General features: G+C 38.3%; 1 protein-coding gene across 7 annotated transcripts in view; it reads right to left on the bottom strand.

Annotated features, from left to right (window-relative positions):
• Window positions 1-14,639, bottom strand: part of NUP58 (nucleoporin 58) — a 41,788-nt gene extending 27,149 nt beyond the window's left edge. Inside the window, exons 1-6 of one of the 7 annotated variants that reach the window (XM_047722941.1) lie at window positions 14,295-14,636; window positions 8,933-9,075; window positions 7,393-7,428; window positions 4,945-5,094; window positions 4,156-4,293; window positions 1,497-1,607 (exon numbers count right to left, since the gene is read on the bottom strand). In XM_047722941.1, coding sequence (XP_047578897.1) covers window positions 1,497-1,607; window positions 4,156-4,293; window positions 4,945-5,094; window positions 7,393-7,428; window positions 8,933-9,075; window positions 14,295-14,401 — 685 coding nt within the window. In that variant the 5' untranslated portion in view covers window positions 14,402-14,636. Of the gene's footprint in view, window positions 1-1,496; window positions 1,608-4,155; window positions 4,294-4,944; window positions 5,095-7,392; window positions 7,429-8,932; window positions 9,076-14,294 lie in introns of all 7 variants that reach the window. The other 6 variants (XM_047722942.1, XM_047722938.1, XM_047722943.1 and 3 more) reach the window with 6 other exon arrangements.
• Window positions 14,640-20,826: the final 6,187 nt, after the last annotated feature.

The following is a 20,826-nucleotide window of genomic DNA, read 5'->3' as shown; positions in this document are numbered from 1 at the left end:
AGATTTTAGGATAGCCAGCTTTTAAAACAGTACTTCACCCTAGAATAGTATGTCTACATAATAAAAACCACATCCAAATAAAAAATTCTTACATAGATATATGGACACCTTCATCTGTTACCTCATTCTAAGTTCTTCAGAGTATTCAATGCAATAAGTGAAACATGCTCTCATCAGAGGCAGAAGAGACATTGCAAGACAAAACAAAAAATCATGCACAGGGAATCAACAAAACTAAAACATCTTTCAAAATGAATCTGGATTGGTAATTTTTAAAAAGAATATTCAGCATTGCAAGAGCACAGTGAGAAGGGCATTTTCATACTGGCTGGTGGGTAATAAATTGGTAAAATCTTTCTAGAAAGTAATTTCACAATATTTACCAAGAGTCTCCAAAACTCTCTCTCTCTTTAAGCCAATGATTCAGTTTCTAGGTATTTGTCTTAAAAAAATAATCAAAAATACGAATGAAAATTTATAATAAAAGCAAACACCTAGAGAGCACTTACTATGTGCCTGGCTCTACTGAAGTTTTATAAATTGTAATCCTTGGACCAACAACGTCAAGTAGTTACTGTTCTTTTCCCCCACTTTACAGATAAAGAAACTAAAGCACAAAGGGATAAATAACTTGAACAAGGTCACAGAGCTTGTAAACAGCTGAGGGGATTTGGAGCCAGATGATTTCAGCTCAAGTCTATCCCCTTAAGCTACAATACCACATTGCCTCTCCCCATAAAGATGCTCAATATGTCGATACTTCCTAGAATATACAAACTGAAAACAAACACTAACAATGGAATGATGGCTGATTAATGATGTATGGATTCATAAAGCTGATTTAAGCAGCAATAAAACACTCCTAAAGAATTACTGAACTGACAAATATTGGTGATATAACATATGAGAAAGAACAGGTTACAAAGCAATACAGTTGACCTTTGAACAATGCAGGGATTAAGGATCCTAAACACCCAGGCAGTTGAAAATCCGTACATAATTTGACTCCCCAAAATCTTTACTAATAGCTTCCTGCTGACCAGAAAGTTTACTGACAATATAAAGTCTATTAACACACACTTTGTATGTTATATGTACTACATACTGCATTCTTACAATAAAATTAGAGAAAAGAAAATATTAAGAAAATCATAAGGAAAACACATTTACAGTACTCTACTTTTATTGGAAAAAATTCACATATAAGTGGAACTAAACAGTTCAAAGCATGTTGTTCAAGTATCAACTTATACACCATATATGTGTTCATGATCCCAACTTAAGAACATATATCAATACACACACTGATAGCTACATAACCATATGCATAAACAAAACTCAGTTTTCTATAAAAATAAAATCTTAAATACGTAATACACAAAAAATTTGTGAGATAAAAAGTAAATTTAAAAGTAAAAACTTTACTACTGAACATATAACTAAAAATCTTCCTGACATAGAAATTTAAGTTATTGTTAGACCATAACATTACTTACTCTTTTTATCTGATGAGCTACTAAAATCTATACCACCAAGACCTTCATTGCCTGCAGTTGAAGTAGCTGCTGTGGTTCCCAAAGTCAAGCCTAAAGCATTCTGTCCAAGTCCTACAAATAAACGAAATATAATTTACAAAGTCTTTACAATGATTTTCCCTTAATGGCCAAAATTCTCAAATGCTTTCAAGTTGGAACCCATTTTTCTTCATAATTGGTTTAAGCAAATAACACGGAATAAGTCTAAAGCTGGGATTTAAAGGTGTATGTAGTCTGGATAATATAATTTTAACTTCTTTACTTATTAGGTAATTTTTTAAAGTGTAGACATACAATGTCACATTAGTGTACAACAGTGACTTGAAAAGTCTATACATGTTATGTTCACCACAAGTGTCACTACCTTGTCACCATACAACCTTATTAAAATACCACTGATGATATTCATCCCTGTGACTTATTCCATAACTGGAAGGTTGTACCAACACCCCCCACCCATTTTGCCTTTCTCCCTACCCTTTCTGGCAACCATCAGTTCTCTGTATTTATGGGTCTATTAATTTTTCTTTACTAAAAAGGTCAGAGTTTATCTGTTAATTCAATAAATGTGAACATACTACTTGTTTTTTTTAAATCCTCCTGAAAAAGCAGTTTTAGTTTGTATATTTTCAGGTGAATACTTCTTGTCTTCTAGTCATGCTTTGTAATTGGATACTTTTAAAATAATCAAGTATTGGATGTGTTAATAATTTGATGGGCATTTACAATGTGCATGTATATATGAAATCACTATGCTCTACACTTTAAATATCTTACAATTTTACTTCTCAATTATACCTCAGTAAAGCTGGTAACAGATAAATTACATAAATAAAATAATCTAGTAATGATTTATAAGATTGCAGTATAACATAAAGCAAATAGTTTCATTATTCATGAAATTGAAAGAGCTGAGAGTCAGAAGCCTTACAGTTCAAAGATCGAATTTCATACTCCCAAGCTTTTTCAAAAAAAATTTAATGAAAGAAATAGACTTCATTTATTTAAATCCTACCTCACTGACAAAAGGAATTAAAGGGGCTAAACTATAGTTAATCTAAAGTTATGAATGTATGCTTGTAAATCAAGTAGCAAAATTTTAAAGACCACGCATTGGTAAATCATCGAAGTCCATGCATTACCAAGCTCGCATAACTTTGGTTCTTTTTGGACAGATGCTATTTACTTTAAACAGAAGAAACAGTAGATGTACTGAATAAGAGCATGGGATATATGAAGACTGGATTTAAATACTGACAATGTGTGAAAAAAAATACAGCTAAATAAATGTCCATTAAAAAAAAATCAGGGGTATCTTAGCACAACCGTAAATCAAGCACTGACATGTGTCTAGAGCCTAATAAAAATTGTAACAGGCCTAAAAACTCATTGGCAAGACACAAAAACAATCCTCCACCTCCCCTTTCTGTTATTTTTGTGTTTTGCTCTCATAGGAATCTTTAGGAGAGATGTTTAAATACTTATCCTACAAAGAAATGTATGTTACAGTCATCCAGGGGTTTAGCTATTAGGAGACATTTTAAATACCTACAAGGTGAGACTACAGTGACAAAGACAAGTATTTGAAAGATAATGCAAACCTGAATGCTACAAATTTTTACAGATAATCTTCACCAACTCCTTTTTTCCCCTTCCACTGACCCAGAGTTTCTTCACTAAATTTAGTACCTGAACAGAGTACATGAAAGAGCTGTTTAATAGAAAACACTAGGTCATACTCCTTCATCTCTCCCACATGACCAAGTATTAAGACACCGATGAGGTGTTGAGTAAAACTTCTGAAATTAAATAGCCATTATACATGAACATATGTATTACTGGAAATGCTATGATTTTAACATGTTTCAATGCCAAAAAATGTTTTTCCTAACTCATAAATTGTTAAAGAGAAATTCTTGATGTTATAGTGCTATGTGAGATAATTATACAATGTTTTCAAATCAGAGGAAAGCTTTTCTCCTACATGATATTATATTACATTATATATAGTATCATGTTTCCTCTATTATTCATTCTCAATACTCAAAACATCGACAGAATCCTTAACATTAGGCTAATTTCAAAATAACAAAGAAATGAAAAATCAATCCAAGATGGAAAATATTAGGTATTCTCTGCCAACTGAATTGATACTTTAGTATTTTGCTTGACTATAAGTTTAATACTTGTGTTCTAAAACCTCGCCTTCAAAGCATGCTAATACCCTTTCCTGATGCCTGTAATGGAAAGCCATTCTTAAAAACCAGGGCTTGAAAGGTCAAGCTGTTTTACAATGAACTTAGATACCAAATGATCCAAGACTCTACAACTGCCATTTATTGATAAACTTCTCTAGAATAGTTTATAGGCTCCTTAAACAGGCCCTTCTTTGTTTCTTTATATAGTCGGTCAATATTGAGAAGCAGAAAAATTTTCTTCTACAATATGGCTAAGATGTTCAATTATGCATGAAAACTATTATTTTATAATTCTGTTTTCATACTAAAAAAAAACATTCAGGTTAAAGAGACAAAGTGGTCTGTTCAAAAGGTCAAAATACAGATAAAGTAAATTTAAATATAAATATTTACTATTTCGGAAAATGAATACCATCAATTACCTGATGTGGCTGTATTTGAACTCTGGAAAAGTGAACCTCCCAAACCAGCTAAGGCTCCCCCTAAGGAAAGGCCTGTTGATGCGGTAGTAGTTGTAGCTGTTGTTCCGCCCAAATTATTTAGGGTAAATCCTGTAGATGCTATAAAAAGTAAAACTGTAAGGCTTCAAAAGGAAACATCATTTCTAAGAACACTGGAGAAAATACAAAACATTCCCCCTCCACCACCAAAAAAGACAGCCCTCACATCCATGACAAAATTCACTCTAGTTTTTCCTAAAAAACTACTTGCTAAAGATAAAATTACATATACTTAAGAATAAAGAGAAATAAGACCATAACGCAAACGCTAGTGACACAAATAAGAGTTCTAGGTAACACTAGAATGGTATAAGGTAACGGATTCCAGAGAATAATAAAGTTTTTCAATCTCTTTGGGACACCAAATTTGCCTTCAAAATGGAATGAATCCTAAGGCAGGCCAGGTTTACACAAATTCTTTATCCTTTCTCGTCACCAATATGCTCCTTAAAAACAAAGTGAATATTAATAGTTTTACATTTTACCTCTCACCCTGTCCCTGCTTTGCTCTGTAAATCGAGATCAACTTCCGGGATGGCCCCTGCTACTTTAAAGCCAATGATGATCTTTGTAGGATCATAATTGTTGAGTGATTAAAATAAAAACTTTCCAAAACTGAAGTTATCTTTAATAAGGTGGATACCTGTATTCACCAGCCAAAAACAAAACAAAATTCAACCACAAAACGTGACTTTTTCCATTCTGCCTCACCTGCTGGAGTTGATGTCAGAGCAGACGAAAGAGTAAGACCACTAGCTGAGGTAGAAGTAATAGGGAGAGCAAATGGTGTGGCAGATGCGGCAGGTTTACTGAATCCTAAACTGAAACCTGTTGTAGATGCAGATGTAGTAGTTGGCGTTCCTGTGTCAAACAAACAAATCCTATTTTACCATAACTGTATATGTATTACACCAGTTTCAATCAGGAACCCTAAAAGTTTGTGACTCTATTTTTGTAGCTAGAAGGATACGTGGGTAGGTATGAAAAAGGAAAATATAGAAGTTGGAACCAAATCATGGTAAATAATTAAAAGAGGATGCTATGATTTAGGAAAAGCAAGAAAAAGTCCCATCAATGTGGTAATACTGAAATCCAATTTCAGTTCTACCCCTGGATTTACCTAAAACTGGATTTACCTACAACAGCACTTACCCTTCCTTTGCTCTATACTCAACAGAAAAATATTCCTCCCCTCCAAGGCTATTTAAACCACCGTTCTCTACTGTTTCCTCTTCCTTTCTTCTGTCAACTCTTGCTACTCCTTCCAGTTTGCTTTTGTCCATCTCCTTCCTCTGTTCAGTTCTTAAATGATACTGCCTATGGCTCCAGGCCTGCTCCCATACTTCCCAACTACAGAATCTCAGCTAGGGGAACACGGGTCTAAATCTATACCTACCAGAGTCTCCACTGGTTAGTTCTACCAGGATGTCCCTTAACTTTGCACCTCTACGCCTCCCTACACAAAAAATTTCCTAAATCCCCTGCTATGGTCCACTCAGTTGCTCAAGCCAGAAACCATAATCACCCCTGATATCCCTTCTCTCTCCTGCACTCTACTAGTCACAAATCCTGCTGATTCTACTGCAGAAATATCCTTGGATTATAAGCATCCTCAAAACCCTTAGCTCAGGTCATCTCCCTCTCAAGAATAATTATAACCTCTTAATTTGTTTCTGTGCTATCAGTCCTTCTAAACTTTAATCTATTCTTGGAATTATTTCAGTTACTTTAAAAACAAGAGAGAACACCAACAAAAAAAAAATACCCTGGTGATTCTCTCTGACTGAAGGCTCTTATTAGCTCTATACTATCTCTACACTAGAGTCAAAAGGCGTGGCACACAACCACCTTTCCTATCTACTTCCAACCTGGTCTTCACACCCCCTCTCTCCCTACCATTCCCACTTCTGAATCCTAAACTCTAACCAAGTACTCTTCCTACTTCCCTGAAGACCCTTATGACTGGGCTGTTGCACTTCTCCATCAGGAATGAGGTTTCCTGCCCCCAAAATAAACCCCTACTCTTTATCTTCCTCTACTTTCCTTGGTGCCTTTCATACATCTGTTAGAGCACTTATCAGGTCATACAAGAACATATTACTATACCTGCCAGTCACCTTCACCTCATTACCCACTGAATGCCTTACTCATACTCATGCTCTTAACGCCATTAGTACCACCCTCACCACGAGTATCATCACCACACCAACAGCTAATACTAAATGTTCAAAGCATTATGTATACTCAAGGCCACAGAGTTAGGAAGTAGTAGCTGCTCAAAACTATTAAATGAGGAAATACATAATGACCTGCATTTTGGCTTTCCCTAAAGGCACTGAGAGAAGCAGCTGCCAGAAATTAAACTTCTGGATTGCCCTTACCACAACCAGAAATTCCTGCCAGAGTACAGTGCTTTGAAATCCTGTATGGGTTCTAAAATCTCAGAAAATAAGAGAATCCAACTTCTTGCCCCAAAGCCAATCCTGTCCAAAACTCTGGTAGTGAACAGATGTGTTACACTTTCTGCTGGTAACAGGTGAGTAGCATTCAAATGAAGAAAGTCCACCAATCTTTAGTTTACTTCAAATTTTAATTAAATTAATAAATTTAACTTTAACTGAGTTTCCTCACTGTCCTTTCATTCATTCATTTCCTTTGACATTATTAACTGCCATCCTACTTACTCACATTCCCTTTGGCATATCACTACAGAGAACCACACGTTTTTGAGCTGGAAAGAAACCCAGAAACTTTTCAGTCCTACCCTTGTTTTACAGATAACCAAAAGCTGCCAGATACTACATGACTACCTAAGACCTCACAATGATTTGGAGGTACAACCAGGGCTTAATTCTAAGACTTCTGGTCTATAGTTTGTTGCTTTTTTTTCACTAAAGGGGTTCAAATGACTACAAAAATACAATGTAAAGTAAACCTCCAGAGAAAAAACCATTTCTGTATTTAAAGGTTTTTTTTCTGAATTAAAAAGTCATTGACTTTTTTAAAAACTCCAATACTGAAAGGTTATATGATGAGTCAGTGTCTGTGATCTATATTAGGTTCCTTACATGCTTCCTTCTATACCCCAGCTCTGTGAGATATTAAGAAAGAGAAGAGAAGAAAACCACAGATCTGGGATCTTTCCTCAAAAATTCTTACCCAGAGTTAATCCTGTAGTTATAGTTGTTGCTATTCCTGGGGACAAAAAGAGAAATAAAATTTAATCATCAATGGCAGATGACATTTCGGGGGGGGGTATTACAAGGGCAAGACTTAGAGTCATCCTCAGGATATGATACTACAACAACCAGTATCTTCCACCATAACCGCTAATAGAAACGTTCTTCCTATAGCGCTGGTTTTCATATTACAGGCCATATATAATTATATAGGGAATAAGATTTATAACTGCAAACAACTACTGCTTATAACAACATTAGGCAAGGAGAAAAAAAGCTACTCCAAGCAAACACTGGCACACAAAGTTGTTTCAAGGAGCTCACTGGCGGCTCCCGCATTCCTGCAGTTCTTACATTTTCTATGTGTGGCTGTGAAGAGTTGCATCAAAGCTGGAATGTCAGTGCAAAAAGTGGTAACAGAGACCAAAAGGCCCTGACGGTAGAGAATAAAAAGTAAATAAAGAAATAAGCTTTTTAAATGGCAGCATTACTGAAACATATTTTTAACTTAATAACCAAATATTTAATACTTAAAATGTTTTTTAAGTATTAAAAAACAGATTTTTATTATCGAAATGTCTACGAGAAACCTTGACCTCTTGCCCTTTTCCCATTGAAACAACTGTTTTAATAATACAAAAACTTAAAACGTCTCTTAGGAAGGCAAATTATGTTATAGCAAGAAAGGATGCTGACTGCCCCCACATATGCTAAATTAAATTAACGTCCAAATTGGTAAATTTGACTTATCTTCACTAAGGTAAAACACTGCATTATATACTCTAATGTAAAAATTAAATTAATTCTTTATATTTAAAGAGGTGTATCTTCTTTGTGTCAAGTATACCAAAAAAGAAGTTATTTAAAAAAAGAGATCTTGGGATGCATGGATGGCTCAGTTGGTTAAGCGGATGCCTTCAGCTCAGGTCATGATCCCAGGGTCCTGGGATCAAGTTCTGCAATGGGCTCCTTGCTCGGTGAGGAGCCTGCCTCTCCCTCTGCCTCCTGCTCCCCCTGCTTATTCTCGCTCTCTCTGATGAATAAATAAAATCTTTAAAAAAAAAAAAAAAAACACCTCATTTCTTTAAATTTGTTTTTCTTCTTTTTTTAAGATTTATTTATTTTTGAGAAAGAGCTGCGGGGAGTGGGGGCAGTACGCAGCAGTAGGATAGGGAAAGAGAGAATCTCAAGCAGACTCCCCAAGGAGCTTAAAGCCCAAAGAAGGTCTCATCCTGCAAGCATCATAACCCGAGTGGAAATCAAGAGTTAGACCCTTAACCAACTGAGCCATCCCAGGAACCCCTAAATGTGTGTTTTCCTTTACACTAGAATAGATCATAACCAATGTTAGGCCTATCACTGGCCCTTAATTCCATATCCCTATATATTTTTTCATCTTAATATTTATCATTTTTTAGGTCTTGACACCAATGACAATCCCTATAAAGGAAAGAGATATAGACCAGAACCTTAAAATAATATCCCATACCTACTCCCTGAAATGTGACAATCCTCCTTACCTGTATTTGTTCCTCCTAGAGTGAACCCAGTGGTAGGTTTTGATCCAAAGAGCCCGGTTCCAAAACCACCTGAAGGAGCAGATGTCGTTGCAGGAGTTGCAGTGCTTCCAAGAGTTCCAAAATTGAGCCCCACTGAAGGGTTGCTTATTTATAAAAAACACAAAATAAAGTCTACTAGAGCCAGTATTTCCTTAAGAAAAAAAAAAAAATTAACTCTTCAAGGTTAAACACCTTCTTTCTTTTGACATATTCAATATATTGCCATAGAATACAAAAAGAACTAACAATTTATTTTTAACCAACCAAATTCAAATATTTTCCTGTTCTCTTTAAAAATAAGTCACATACAGGGGTGCCTGGGTGGCTCAGTGGGTTAAAGCCTCTGCCTTCGGCTCAGGTCATGATCCCAGGGTCCTGGGATCAAGCCCCGCATCGGGCTCTCTGCTCAGCAGGGAGCCTGCTTCCTCCTCTCTCTCTCTGCCTGCCTCTCTACTTGTAATCTCTGTCAGTCAAATAAAATAAATAAAATCTTTAAAAAAAAAAATAAAAAAAATAAAAATAAGTCACATACAAAAGATTTCAGATCCCAAGAAAATCATAAACAGTATCACATATTCTCCTTTTCTAAGTTTTATTGACAGTTAGCATATTTTAAAATGGCCAGAGAAATCCTATGAATGTGGATCATTTTCCTCTTGAATGACTCACGTATAGTTCATATTTCTAAATAAATTTGTTATTTCCCAACTACTAAATAAAGGAAAATAAAACATACTCAGAAATAGAAAAGTTATTTTAAGTGATCTTTGCCACCTCTCTGTTGCTTTATCACCATATTCATGGATTTAGGCAGGGACAGGGGGATACAGTTACTTTTCTTGTCACCAAAACAGCATTAAGAACTGGGGTAGGGGTGAGAAGAGGAAAAGGACTAAACATAACCTGGCAAGAGTAAAATACAAAGCAAAATTACCCTCTATCCAGATTATGTGTTCATCAGCAGAAATTCTCTTCAGAGTTTCCGAAAGCTTAAAAAGAACAGCTGGTAATAGCAAGTGATGTGAACAAAGTTCACAACTTTCAACTGTTCTTATCAAAACTCAGGGGCTCATATTTGCTATCTACAGTGGGAGAACAAATTATTAAAATAAACAAAAAGTCTTGACAACCTGACACTCCAAAAATTGTACAGGAGAGTTAAAAGAGATTATAACACATAACATAATGGGAGCTCCCATTCATCCTACATAGGTATCTTTATTCTGTCTGCCTGCCCTTCCAAACAGACAGAATCACAAGAGAAGCCAAGGTCAGTTTTAAAAAGCTTACGTCTGGGACACTGCAATTTAAGGAGGCAGCAGTGTTATGGCTGGGTTCCAGTACCAGCTCTCCAATGTCCTGGGATTTGTATGACATAACTTAGCCTTCTTGATCCTCTATTTCCTCATATGCAAAATGTTAATAACTGTGCCCACTTAACAGATTTTTTGCAAAAGATTAAGAGATTTTGCATGGTGAATTAACTTCACTTAATAAATGTTATTACTGTCATCATTAGGAACTTAATAAATTCAACTAAACACATTTTATACAAGGTATTACACCAGCCAATCACTGTGAGGGGAACAGAACTTGAAATCAGTCATCAACACTGAGTAGGGGGGCAAAAAAAAAAGGGAGCGTGCCCTGTGTCTTAGTTTATCATTGATTTTAAAATGATCTCTAGGAACATAGGTATGTGAAGTACAGAAGGTTGGCAAAACAGGGTTGCAAGGTCTCACCAACAAAGCACAGAACTTTGAACACTTAATCAACTGAGTTAAAAGGTATTTTAATAAATGTTATTGGCAAATTTTGAAGATCTCAAATTAAGGAAATGGTTATTATGCTCTCCTCCCTCCCAAATAATTCAGTGATCCCATTTGGTTTTACTGCTATTCCATAAACATATAAAGATGCACAATGAAATTATGTATTTTTATTTTTTCTGAAATTATGTATTTTTAGACAAAATATTTAAAATTTCTTGACAACTTAAGATAACTGAAGACACAAGGCATTGTTTCATAATTAAATGTGAAAACATTACCAAAGAAATACATCAAAGTGGTATCTTCTTACTAAGAAAGCAAAAGAGGGGCACCTGGGTAGCTTAGCGGATTAAAGCCTCTGCCTTCAGCTTGGGTCGTGATCCCAGGGTCCTGGGATCGAGCCCCACATCGGGCTCTCTGCTCTGCAGAGAGCCTGCTTCCTCCTCACTCTCTGCCTGCCTCTCTGCCTACTTGTGATCTCTCTCTCTCTCTCTCTCTGTCAAATAAATAAATAAATAAATCTTTAAAAAAAAAAAAAAAGAAAGCAAAAGAGAAATTTCTCTGCAGGAGAGAAATTTATTTAAAAGCTACCCCAAACAGGACCAAGTTTTGCCTCAACCCACTATTATCTGCCAATGGCTCATCAGAATGTGTTACAGTTGACTCCAACAGGTCAGGAATATTGTTTTAACTTCTCCAGCATGCCCTAATGTGGACTTAGAAAGTAACATTTATGGAGCACTTACCAAGTGCCAGACATGATGCTAAGTACATTACTCATCAGCAACTCTGTTCCAGATGTGGGAACTGAGGCTTGGAGAGTAACTTCCCTAAAATGATTTACCTTAAGAGACCAAATCATCAGATGGCACTAGAGGAAGTCAGGTCTCCAAACCAGTACTCCACCAGACAAATGTTAAGGCAGTGTCTCCCTTTCATTCATTTATCCAAGCCCTTCTAAAGTTTCTTTCTTTCTTTCCTTCTTTTTTTCAGTAATCTCTCCACCCAGTGTGGGGCTTTCACCATCCCGAGATTAGGAGTCATGCTGTTCTGACTGAACCAACCAAGGGCCCTTTATCTAGGCCCTTCTAAAGACTGTGTCCATGTTTCTAGCTGATCACTATAATTCTTTTACTCAGTAATTCAACAAATATTTATTAAAGCCCTCTTCATGTGCCAGGAACTGTCACAGGGACAGAGGATAGAGTGGTAAATTTAAGACTCAGATCCTGTCTTCAGGAAGTTTCTAATCAGTGAAAGAAATCATCAATCATTCATTCATTCAAAAAATATTAGAGCTCCACTGTCTACTGGGGATAAAAAGAAGTATGAAAAGGTCTTCGCTTTGTGGAGCTTCCATTCTACTGCTGGGATCAGAAAACAAGTCAACAAAAAATGCAATGAACTGATTACAACTGTGATAAGTGCTACGTTACAGGGTACGATGAAGATGGAAACCTCCTCTACACTTGCAGATCTAAAAAGTCCTCTCTGGAGATGCCAACATTAGAGTCCCAAAAGTAGACACTAGCTTGGCATTCGAGGAAGGAGGTGGGAGGGGAATTCTAATGAGAGGGAAATGCCCCCAAGCAGTTAGGGGATTGGCCAAGCCTACCTGAGGAACTGAGAAGATGCCAAAGTTGATACAGCAGTATTTTTCAAACTAAGATTAGGAGTCATCTGGAGTATAAAATCAATTTAGCAGATCATAACTGGCATCTTAAAAAATGAAATGGAACAAAACAGAAAATATCAAAGTGCATCACATAAATTAAGGGTAAGTTTCTTTGAAACTTTGTTTCAGTTATTTCTTTGCCTGTACCTGAAATGAAATAATTCCTTTCCCAATAAGTCTGTATTATTGAATTGGAACAAACTGAAATGAGGAGATGGGCTCAGGATGAATCTGAAGAGGTTCCAGATTATTTGGGTCTTGTGGATCATGGTAAGATTTATTTTTACTTCATTCCAAGGATAATGAAAAATCATTACAGTAAGGCAATGGGAATTTAAAAAATGACTCTGACTATATTGTGTTAAAAAAGATTGACATCAAAGTAGATTTTTGAGACAGCAATTGCGATTCCATTGAACTAATCTAAGTAGGAGATGATAGGAATAGTTTTCGCCAAATATGAGAAGGGTTACTGGTTGAAAACCTGGAAGAAAGAACCAGTACCCTTATTTATCTCACCATATAAAACTGAGTCCATTATATGGGAGTGTGTTCAATAAATATTTGTTCCATGAATAACAAGAGCTTGTAACAGGGTGGTGGCACTGGAAGTGAAGCAAATTCAAACTAGGTAATTAAAATTAGCAGGCCTTGCTGATTAAGGGTGCAGAGAGAAAAGGAGGTATTAAGGGAAATTCGCAGACTTTTTTCTTGACTATGTAGTCTGTACCTCCCCCCCTTTTTTTGGTAAATTATATTTTTTATTATTTTTTAAAGATTTTATTTATTATTTGACACAGAGAGAACGAGCTCTCAAGTAGGCAGAGAAGGGGGGGGTAGGCCCCTTGCTAAGCAGAAAGCCCCATGCGGAGCTCAACCCCAGGACCCTGGGATCATGACCTGAGCTGAAGGCAGAGGCTTAACCCACTGAGCCACCCAAGCGCCCCTGTACCTCCCCGTTTTAATATAAGGAAGATATTTTTGGCTTTTTACTCTATAATGACATCCCTCAAGCTTCAGGAGATACCTTGTAACATTTTCTATGCACACTTCTAGATGTAATGAACTCCTCCCCTTTTACCTTAAAAAGACTGAGTTCTAAAAATTAAATCTCTCACCATGAAAATGACCTTTGACTATTATTAATGTCTCTTTCTAAACCTCTGCTGGCTGTATTCCGTCATCGCCTGAAGCGGTGGTTTAGCAGGTTGCACAAAAACGATAAATATGCTACCTACATTTTTCAGGGTAACTAGAAGACAATGTGAGTCATTCCAACATAACACTCACGTATACTAATACGCACGCTGTTCAAAATTACCACCAAGAAATGCGGCAACACGTATTTAAAACAAAAAACTACAGTAACAAAGGATAGGGTTCCATGAGGTACCAAGATGGGAGCTCGTTTAAAAATACCACGAAATCATTAAAGCAGTGGAATCTCCAAAACCGTATATCCTGCAATGAATTCTGAATTATCAGCAATAAAATTGTAATTGTCCCCCTTAAAATTTTTCTATTGTCTTTTTCTGAAACCCCAGAATGACCCACAATGTCGTTCATTCGTTCTGTGCCTCAGACTGCCGCACTGCTAGGGCTCAGCGTGAAATCCCAGGACCTTTCACCCAGCCAGACCCCACTCGACAGGGACACTGGGTGAACCATCGTGGATTCTGGGGACCTCACAACCCTATGACCATCCTCCCGACCAGGCCCCCAAACGGCAGGACTATGAGGCTGGCGCCGCGCAAGTTTGTCTTTCTTTTTCCCAAACCCACTAGAAAGGAACCCAGCGGGAAGGGAGAAGGACGGGCCCACCCACGGGAGTCTCACGGAGAGGACCCGGGCCGGGAAGGCGAAGAAGCGCAGTTACCTAGATGCCCCCGTCCCGAAGGAGAAACCGCCGCCTGCGCCGGTCCCGCCGGGGGCTACGGTGGTGGAGCCCAGCGTGCTGGTCCCGAAGGAGAACCCCGTGGACATGGCTGCCGGGGCTCAGCGCCGTAAGGAAGCTGCAGGGGGTCTGGACGTTCCTCTCTCCTCAAAGCCAAGGCGGGCCAGGCAGCATCGCTCTTGCCCAGCCGCGACCTGGCGGGAACTTCAAGCCCCAGAGGCTGAAAAGACAAGGCCGAGGTGGGTGGGGCAACCACCCGAGAGCACGTTCCGGCTCCCGCCGCGCGCACGTAACCCACCGGGAGCGAGCCCGCCGCGCAAGGCACCCTGGGACGGGGGGGGGGGGTGGATCGCGCCCGCGCAAGGCATCCTGGGAGGGGGCGGGCTGCGCGGGGTGGGACTCCGGTCCTCTTAAGGGGTGGGAGCCTGGCGTTAAGAAATAGCAAAACCCTTTCCTTTAGTTCTGTATTTGCATATGTGTTGACGTAATCTGTACTTCATGGCTGTTGAATATTATTGCTTATGTCTTTCTCTACTGCTAAAAGGATGCGTGGAATCCCAAGGTGGGGAGGGCCCTATTGAGCAGTCTCTGAGCCCTGTCAGAGAAAAGGAGGCGCGCTCAGTCGTCGGTTGGCTGCCGTCCCTTCCCGGAGAAGGACGGGTAGCTTGTCTTCCCTGACAGTTCGGAAATGAACTGATAGCAATTCATTCATCCTCTCCACAGCTTTTGGAGCCCGCTAAGCGCAGTCATTGCGAGTTGCCACCCAGGATGCTCAGAGAGCGTCCTTTGGTGGGGGGTGGCCGATCCCGTTGGTGGCGCTGAGCAAACCCCCTGGACGTCAAACGATGTAGTCAAGTCCACGAAGTTTTTGCCGCGTATCCTGCCGGGTAGGAGTTTGGGTCTCCGGGCCCATCGCGTGAGGTCCCGCGATGGCTGCCTTCTGGCTTTGGGTTGTGCATTGCTCTGACGCCTCTTTGCTACCTACCAGAGGAACTGCCAAGTGGAAGGGTTAAATGCAGAAACAAGCACAATATAGTGCGGAATTTAACAGTTCCATGAGCAACCCCTAAACGTAAGAAAAATGTAGATTTAAGGAAGAGATCCCCTCTTGTAGAAGCATCAGGAGAAGCTTCATGTCTGGTGCATTTGAGGTGCTGTCATCATAATGTGGGTCTTTATTCAGAGATTGTTACATTACTCCCGCAAATGGTTTTCCTACTTGTGATTTCTTCCAGTAAAATTCATCCCATAAGCAACCACCAGATTTGCTCTCCTGAAACATAATTCTCACCACTGCACTGCCTTGGTGAAATACCCAGTGGCCCTTTAGGCTAGCATTCGTCCTCCATAAGACAAATCTAAGCTCAGGCCTCACAACTCCTCTTAATGCAGCACATTCTCTAGTGAGCACTTACACATTACCTCTGTGTTTGTTTAATTAAAAAACCTAAATAGCATTTTAGATATTGTGGACATCACCATAAGAATAATTAAAAAGTGATGTATTTGAACTGTAATTTAAAGAAAAATTTCATAGTGACTGAACAGGAGGAGGAAAAAATGAAATATCGAGGGTTTTAGAGCTTCAGTGATCTAGAAAATGCTATTATCGATGATAACTTGTAAGATGGTTAATAAGAGGACTATGAGGAAAAAATGTAGGGTATTTTGACTGGAAAAAAAAAGATCCAGATGATTTTTGGAGGAAGATAGAATGTGGCTCCCTACATCTTTTAATTCCATTGTGTATTCTTTCCAAAACTTTTGAAGAATATCAACATAAAATTAGTAAGTTCAAAATTCTTGGCCTAGGAGTACCTGGGTGGCACAGTCAGTTAAGCGTCTGCCTTCCACTCAGGTCACGATCCCAGGCTTCTGGAATGGAGCCCAGCACCAGCCTCCTTGCTCAGCGGGGAGCCTACTTCTCACTCTTCCTCTGCCTGCCGCTCCCCCTGCCTGTGCTCTCTCTCTCAAAATCTCTCTGTCAAATAAATAAATAAATAAAATCTTGTAAAAAAAAAGATTTTATTTATTTATTTATTTGACACATACAGTTTATATGTTGATTAATAAGACATGTAAGGTTAGGTGGAAGGAAAGTGCATGTAAAAATGTAGTAGGGACTAATATATATTCATAATAAGGGAAACTGATATGGGCCATATAGGAATTAACTTCTCAATCATTCTGTAAATCTTAAACAGTTTTAAAAATAACTTTATAAGGGGACCTGGGTGGCTTAGTTGGTAGAGCATGCAACTCTTGATTCTCAGGGCTGTGAATTCAAACCCATGTTGGGTGTGGAGTCTACTTTTAAAAAGCTAAATAAATTGGGGCGCCTGGGTGGCTCAGTGGGTTAAGCTTCTGCCTACAGCTCAGGTCATGATCTCAAGGTCCTGGGATCAAGCCCCGCATCGGGCTCTCTGCTCAGCGGGAAGCCTGCTTCCCTTCCTCTCTCTCTCTGCCTGTTTCTCTGTCTACTTGTGATCCCTGTCTGTCAAACAAATAATTCAAATCTTAAAAAAAAAAAAAGCTAAATAAATAAAATATAAGTTTATAAAAGAAAGTAGTGAGAATTATGAGTTAGATAAAAGTTTGAGTTTGGGGGGAGCCATTCAAATTGGTAAAGTATTCCTTTAACCTGATAAAAGTTTTAGTATGGCATTTTTGTCTTGTATCTGGCAGAGTAGTTTAAATTATGCAGAAGTAACCCCTGAGCTGCCACAGAGAGGAGGGCTGCAGGGATGGAAAGCAGACTACTTAGTGAACCGTAGTATTACAATCTATAACATGGCTCTAGATACACCGAGTGTAAGACTGGACCTCAAAGACCTTTTCTCATATAACTTCTTTTGCTTGTCATATTAGCAAAAAGAAAACACTTTACCTCCTTTATTCTACAGAAATAGAACTCCAAAGAAAGCAGTTTCTATAAGCCAGTAATGTGGTTATTAAATGGAAAGCTTGATGTAAAATGTACATGTAAATTTCATGCCTATTTAAGCCTAAAGTCTATGCATCCAGGCAAAACCATGCAGCACAGGCCTTTGGCTTAACTGTCCTTATTTAGAATAACACATTCTATTCCAAAGGATGTTTCACATATTCCTCTTTGACATTGGGGGACCTGAATCCATATATCAATTCTATGGGAATTACCTCTTTCCAAGGATGAAGCAAATGATTCAGATTCTAAATTATGTAACAAACCACATTCCTTCCCTTTGTTTTTTTATATTATGTGAATCGTGCTATGAAAACCATCTTTTGCAGATTTACTGGCTGTATGGTGACGTTGCTAATGTCAGAATCAAACTGAATTATCCGAAAGGCAATAGCATTGTGAAAAAAAAAAATTTAATTTCAACTTGCATTAAAATGGCTGAAGAAGCTTTTTTCTGTGGTATGCTCAGATCAGGATAACTCTGAGAAGTATCATTTGAGAAGTTCTAACATAGAAAGGAAGCTGGAATCTTAAGTCTATTTAAGTGGATCCACAATTTATATGGTCTGATCCTCTGAAATAACCAAGAAAGAAATTACAATTTAAATCCTATATATAATCAGTTGACCTCTGTCTTGAATTTATTCCTGGGGATCTATTGACTTTAAAGTTTTATATAGTGTCCTAACTTTTTATAAAAATCTTATTAAAGTTTCAAAAGATCCAACAACAACAAAATTTATAGAAGGATAGATCAATAGTCAAAATGCGACAAAATGTTAATAACTGCTGACTCTACAAGAAAGATAGATGGGTGTTCATTGTACTGCTCTCTCAACTTCCCTATAGGTTTGAAATTTTTCATACTAAAAAATTGGAGCCTAAATCTAAAACAAAAGTGTCCAAGAATAGATCTAATAATGATCTGTTTCCTGATAAAATTTTCTTCATCACCCAAGAAATGAAAAAAAAAAAAAAAAAAAGAAAGAAAGAAAGTAAAGCAATATAGGGAGTCTTACATGAAGCTAATTTTATTTATTTGTTTTTAAATTTTTTTTAAGTAATCTCTACATCCAACGTGGAGTTCAAAATCACAATCCCGGGCACCTGGATTGCTTAGTGGGTTAAGCCTCTGCCTTTGGCTCAGGTCATGACCTCAGGGTCCTGGGATCAAAACTGGAAATGGGCTCTCTGCTCAGCAGGGAGCCTGCTTTCCCCTCTGTCTCTGCCTGCCTCTCTGTCTACTTGTGATCTCTCTCTCTCTGTCAAATAAACAAAACAAAACAAAACAAAATCACAACCCCATGATCAAGAGTTACATGCTCTATCAACTGAACTAGCCAGGCATCCCGAAGCTAATTACATTTAAAGTGTGGTCATTTGGTTTGATATTATGTCCTTCCTATTGGTGAGTGTGGATGATGGGACATGAAAAGGTTGCTTTCATGAGCTGATAGTGATAATGTATAAGAATAAAACCAGGAAAAGAAACTTGGCATTGTCGGCATAAAATAAATAAGGGAAACTATCTCGTTGCCATTCATTTTCATGCTTCCCTTTTTCCTTAAAAAAATCCCGGTTTTGTGGGAAACATTTACCTGTGGCCAATTAGGTGTATGTGGGAGACTTGAAATGAGACTCACCTCATAAATGAATACGACTCATTTAAAAGAGTAGCTGCCATCCATCCCTTTTGCCATTCTCCTCCTTCTTGCCTGCTGCCTGGTACTTACACATGTGGCTGGGTCTCAACAGCCATCTTGGTCTGTGAGAAACTTAAGAATGAAAGTTATATGCTAAGGGGGTGTAGCAGAAAAATAGTATAATTGAGTCATCATATCAGTCATGATTTGCCTACTTTCAGACTTCTTTTATTTTTTAAGATTTTATTTATTTAGGGGCGCCTGGGTGGCTCAGTGGGTTAAAGCCTCAGTGGGTTAAAGCCTCAGTGGGTTAAAGCATCCCAGTGTCCTCGGATCGAGCCCCACATCGGGCTCTCTGCTCAGCAGGGAGTCTGCTTCCCCCTCTCTCTCTTTGCCTGCCTCTCTGCCTACTTGTGATCTCTGTCAAATAAATAAATGAAATCTTAAAAAAAAAATAAAAAAGATTTTGGAAAAAAAATTTATTTGAGAGAAAGAGAGTGCTCAAGCAGGGAGAGGGACAGAGAGAGAGGAGAAACAGACTCTGCCACTGGTCAGGAAGCCTGACATGGAGCTCCATCCCAGGATCCTGGGATCACAATCTGAACTGAAGGCAGATGCTCAGTCAACTAAGTCACCCAGTTCCCCCTTCAGACTTCTTTTAAATGAAAGAAAAAAAATTAACTTTTGTGTTATCATAGTTGGGTCTCTGTTATTCACAGCTAAACTTCATATACCAGTTTAAGTAGGAACCCACACTAAATGATAAATTTTGTATGTGTTACTGAAGAAACAGGAAATAGCCATGATGAACCAAGGTCCAGATTTTCTATAGGATCACTATACATTGGTAAAGGCAAAAACAAAATATCCTGTTATCTAATTTTATTCTGCTAGCAGAGAGCACAGTTGAGTTCTAGTCTCAAAAACATAGGAGCCAAAGAGGGAGAATGTATCTGCATTTATTGTTCTCACATTTTAACGAAACAATTCACTGTACCTGATGGACTCAGTATCCACTGTCATGGAGCAGAAATACATTCATAAGACTATTCCAGCATGCACAAAATTTCCCTCAATTCTCTTTGATCAGTTTTCCCACAGCTTGATTAGACCTCCTTTGGTTACAAGGAATAGAAATCCTCTCAAAGTAGTTTAAGTGCAATTGTGTATACATGTGCAGAGAGATGTGGGAAGACAGAGTTACTGGTAGGTCTTGTTATTGAGACATGGGATACAGACTTGGAATACAGAGAAGTTTCAAGTGAATCTAGAAGAAAAGGAATAGCCAGGCCTCAAGTATATCAGAAAGCGACAGCTAGACAGTTCATAAGAAATAAACAGGAGAGAGTTGCACTTATTTTGGAACTGAGAAGATCTGAAGGTCCCAGAGGATGGGGGAAGGATTAACTAACTGGTTGAGTGCCCAAGGGAAACAGGGGACATTCAGGCATCTGCCACACAAGAATCTGAGACCCAGCTCTCAAGGAGCAAAGGCCAGTAAGCAAACGGGGAGAAAATGAAACAAACGTGGCAGAACAGATTTCCCCCCACCCTGTCCCTACCTCCAACCCCACTGTTATCAAACCAGGGAGGTATAGGGAATAAGAGTCTTTGAATAGGATAGAGGGGCAAATTTATATTTATGTTAAACTAAACTCTTGACTCCTAAAAATAAGTTTTTTCTAAAACCCAGAATAATCGGTACAAAGTTATTGAGAGGTAAAAGGAGAGCCAACAAAGCAGCCTTAAAGAGTAACTGTGAAGAAAAAGCTACTGCCTATTTCACCCCATAAGAATCCAGTGTTGAATGAAGGGATTATGCAGAATAGAGCACGACTGTATCCACCAATGTTAATAACCAGTATGAACGGACAGAAAGATCAGACATGCATACCACTTGGGCAAATCATCAATATTTACTCATCTA

The sequence above is a fragment of the Lutra lutra genome, chromosome 3 (genome assembly GCF_902655055.1).
Source record: "Lutra lutra chromosome 3, mLutLut1.2, whole genome shotgun sequence".
NCBI classification, from domain to species: domain Eukaryota; kingdom Metazoa; phylum Chordata; class Mammalia; order Carnivora; family Mustelidae; genus Lutra; species Lutra lutra.
The sequence above is the reverse complement of the archived record's forward strand: the minus strand, read 5'-3'. Positions and strand labels throughout refer to the sequence as shown.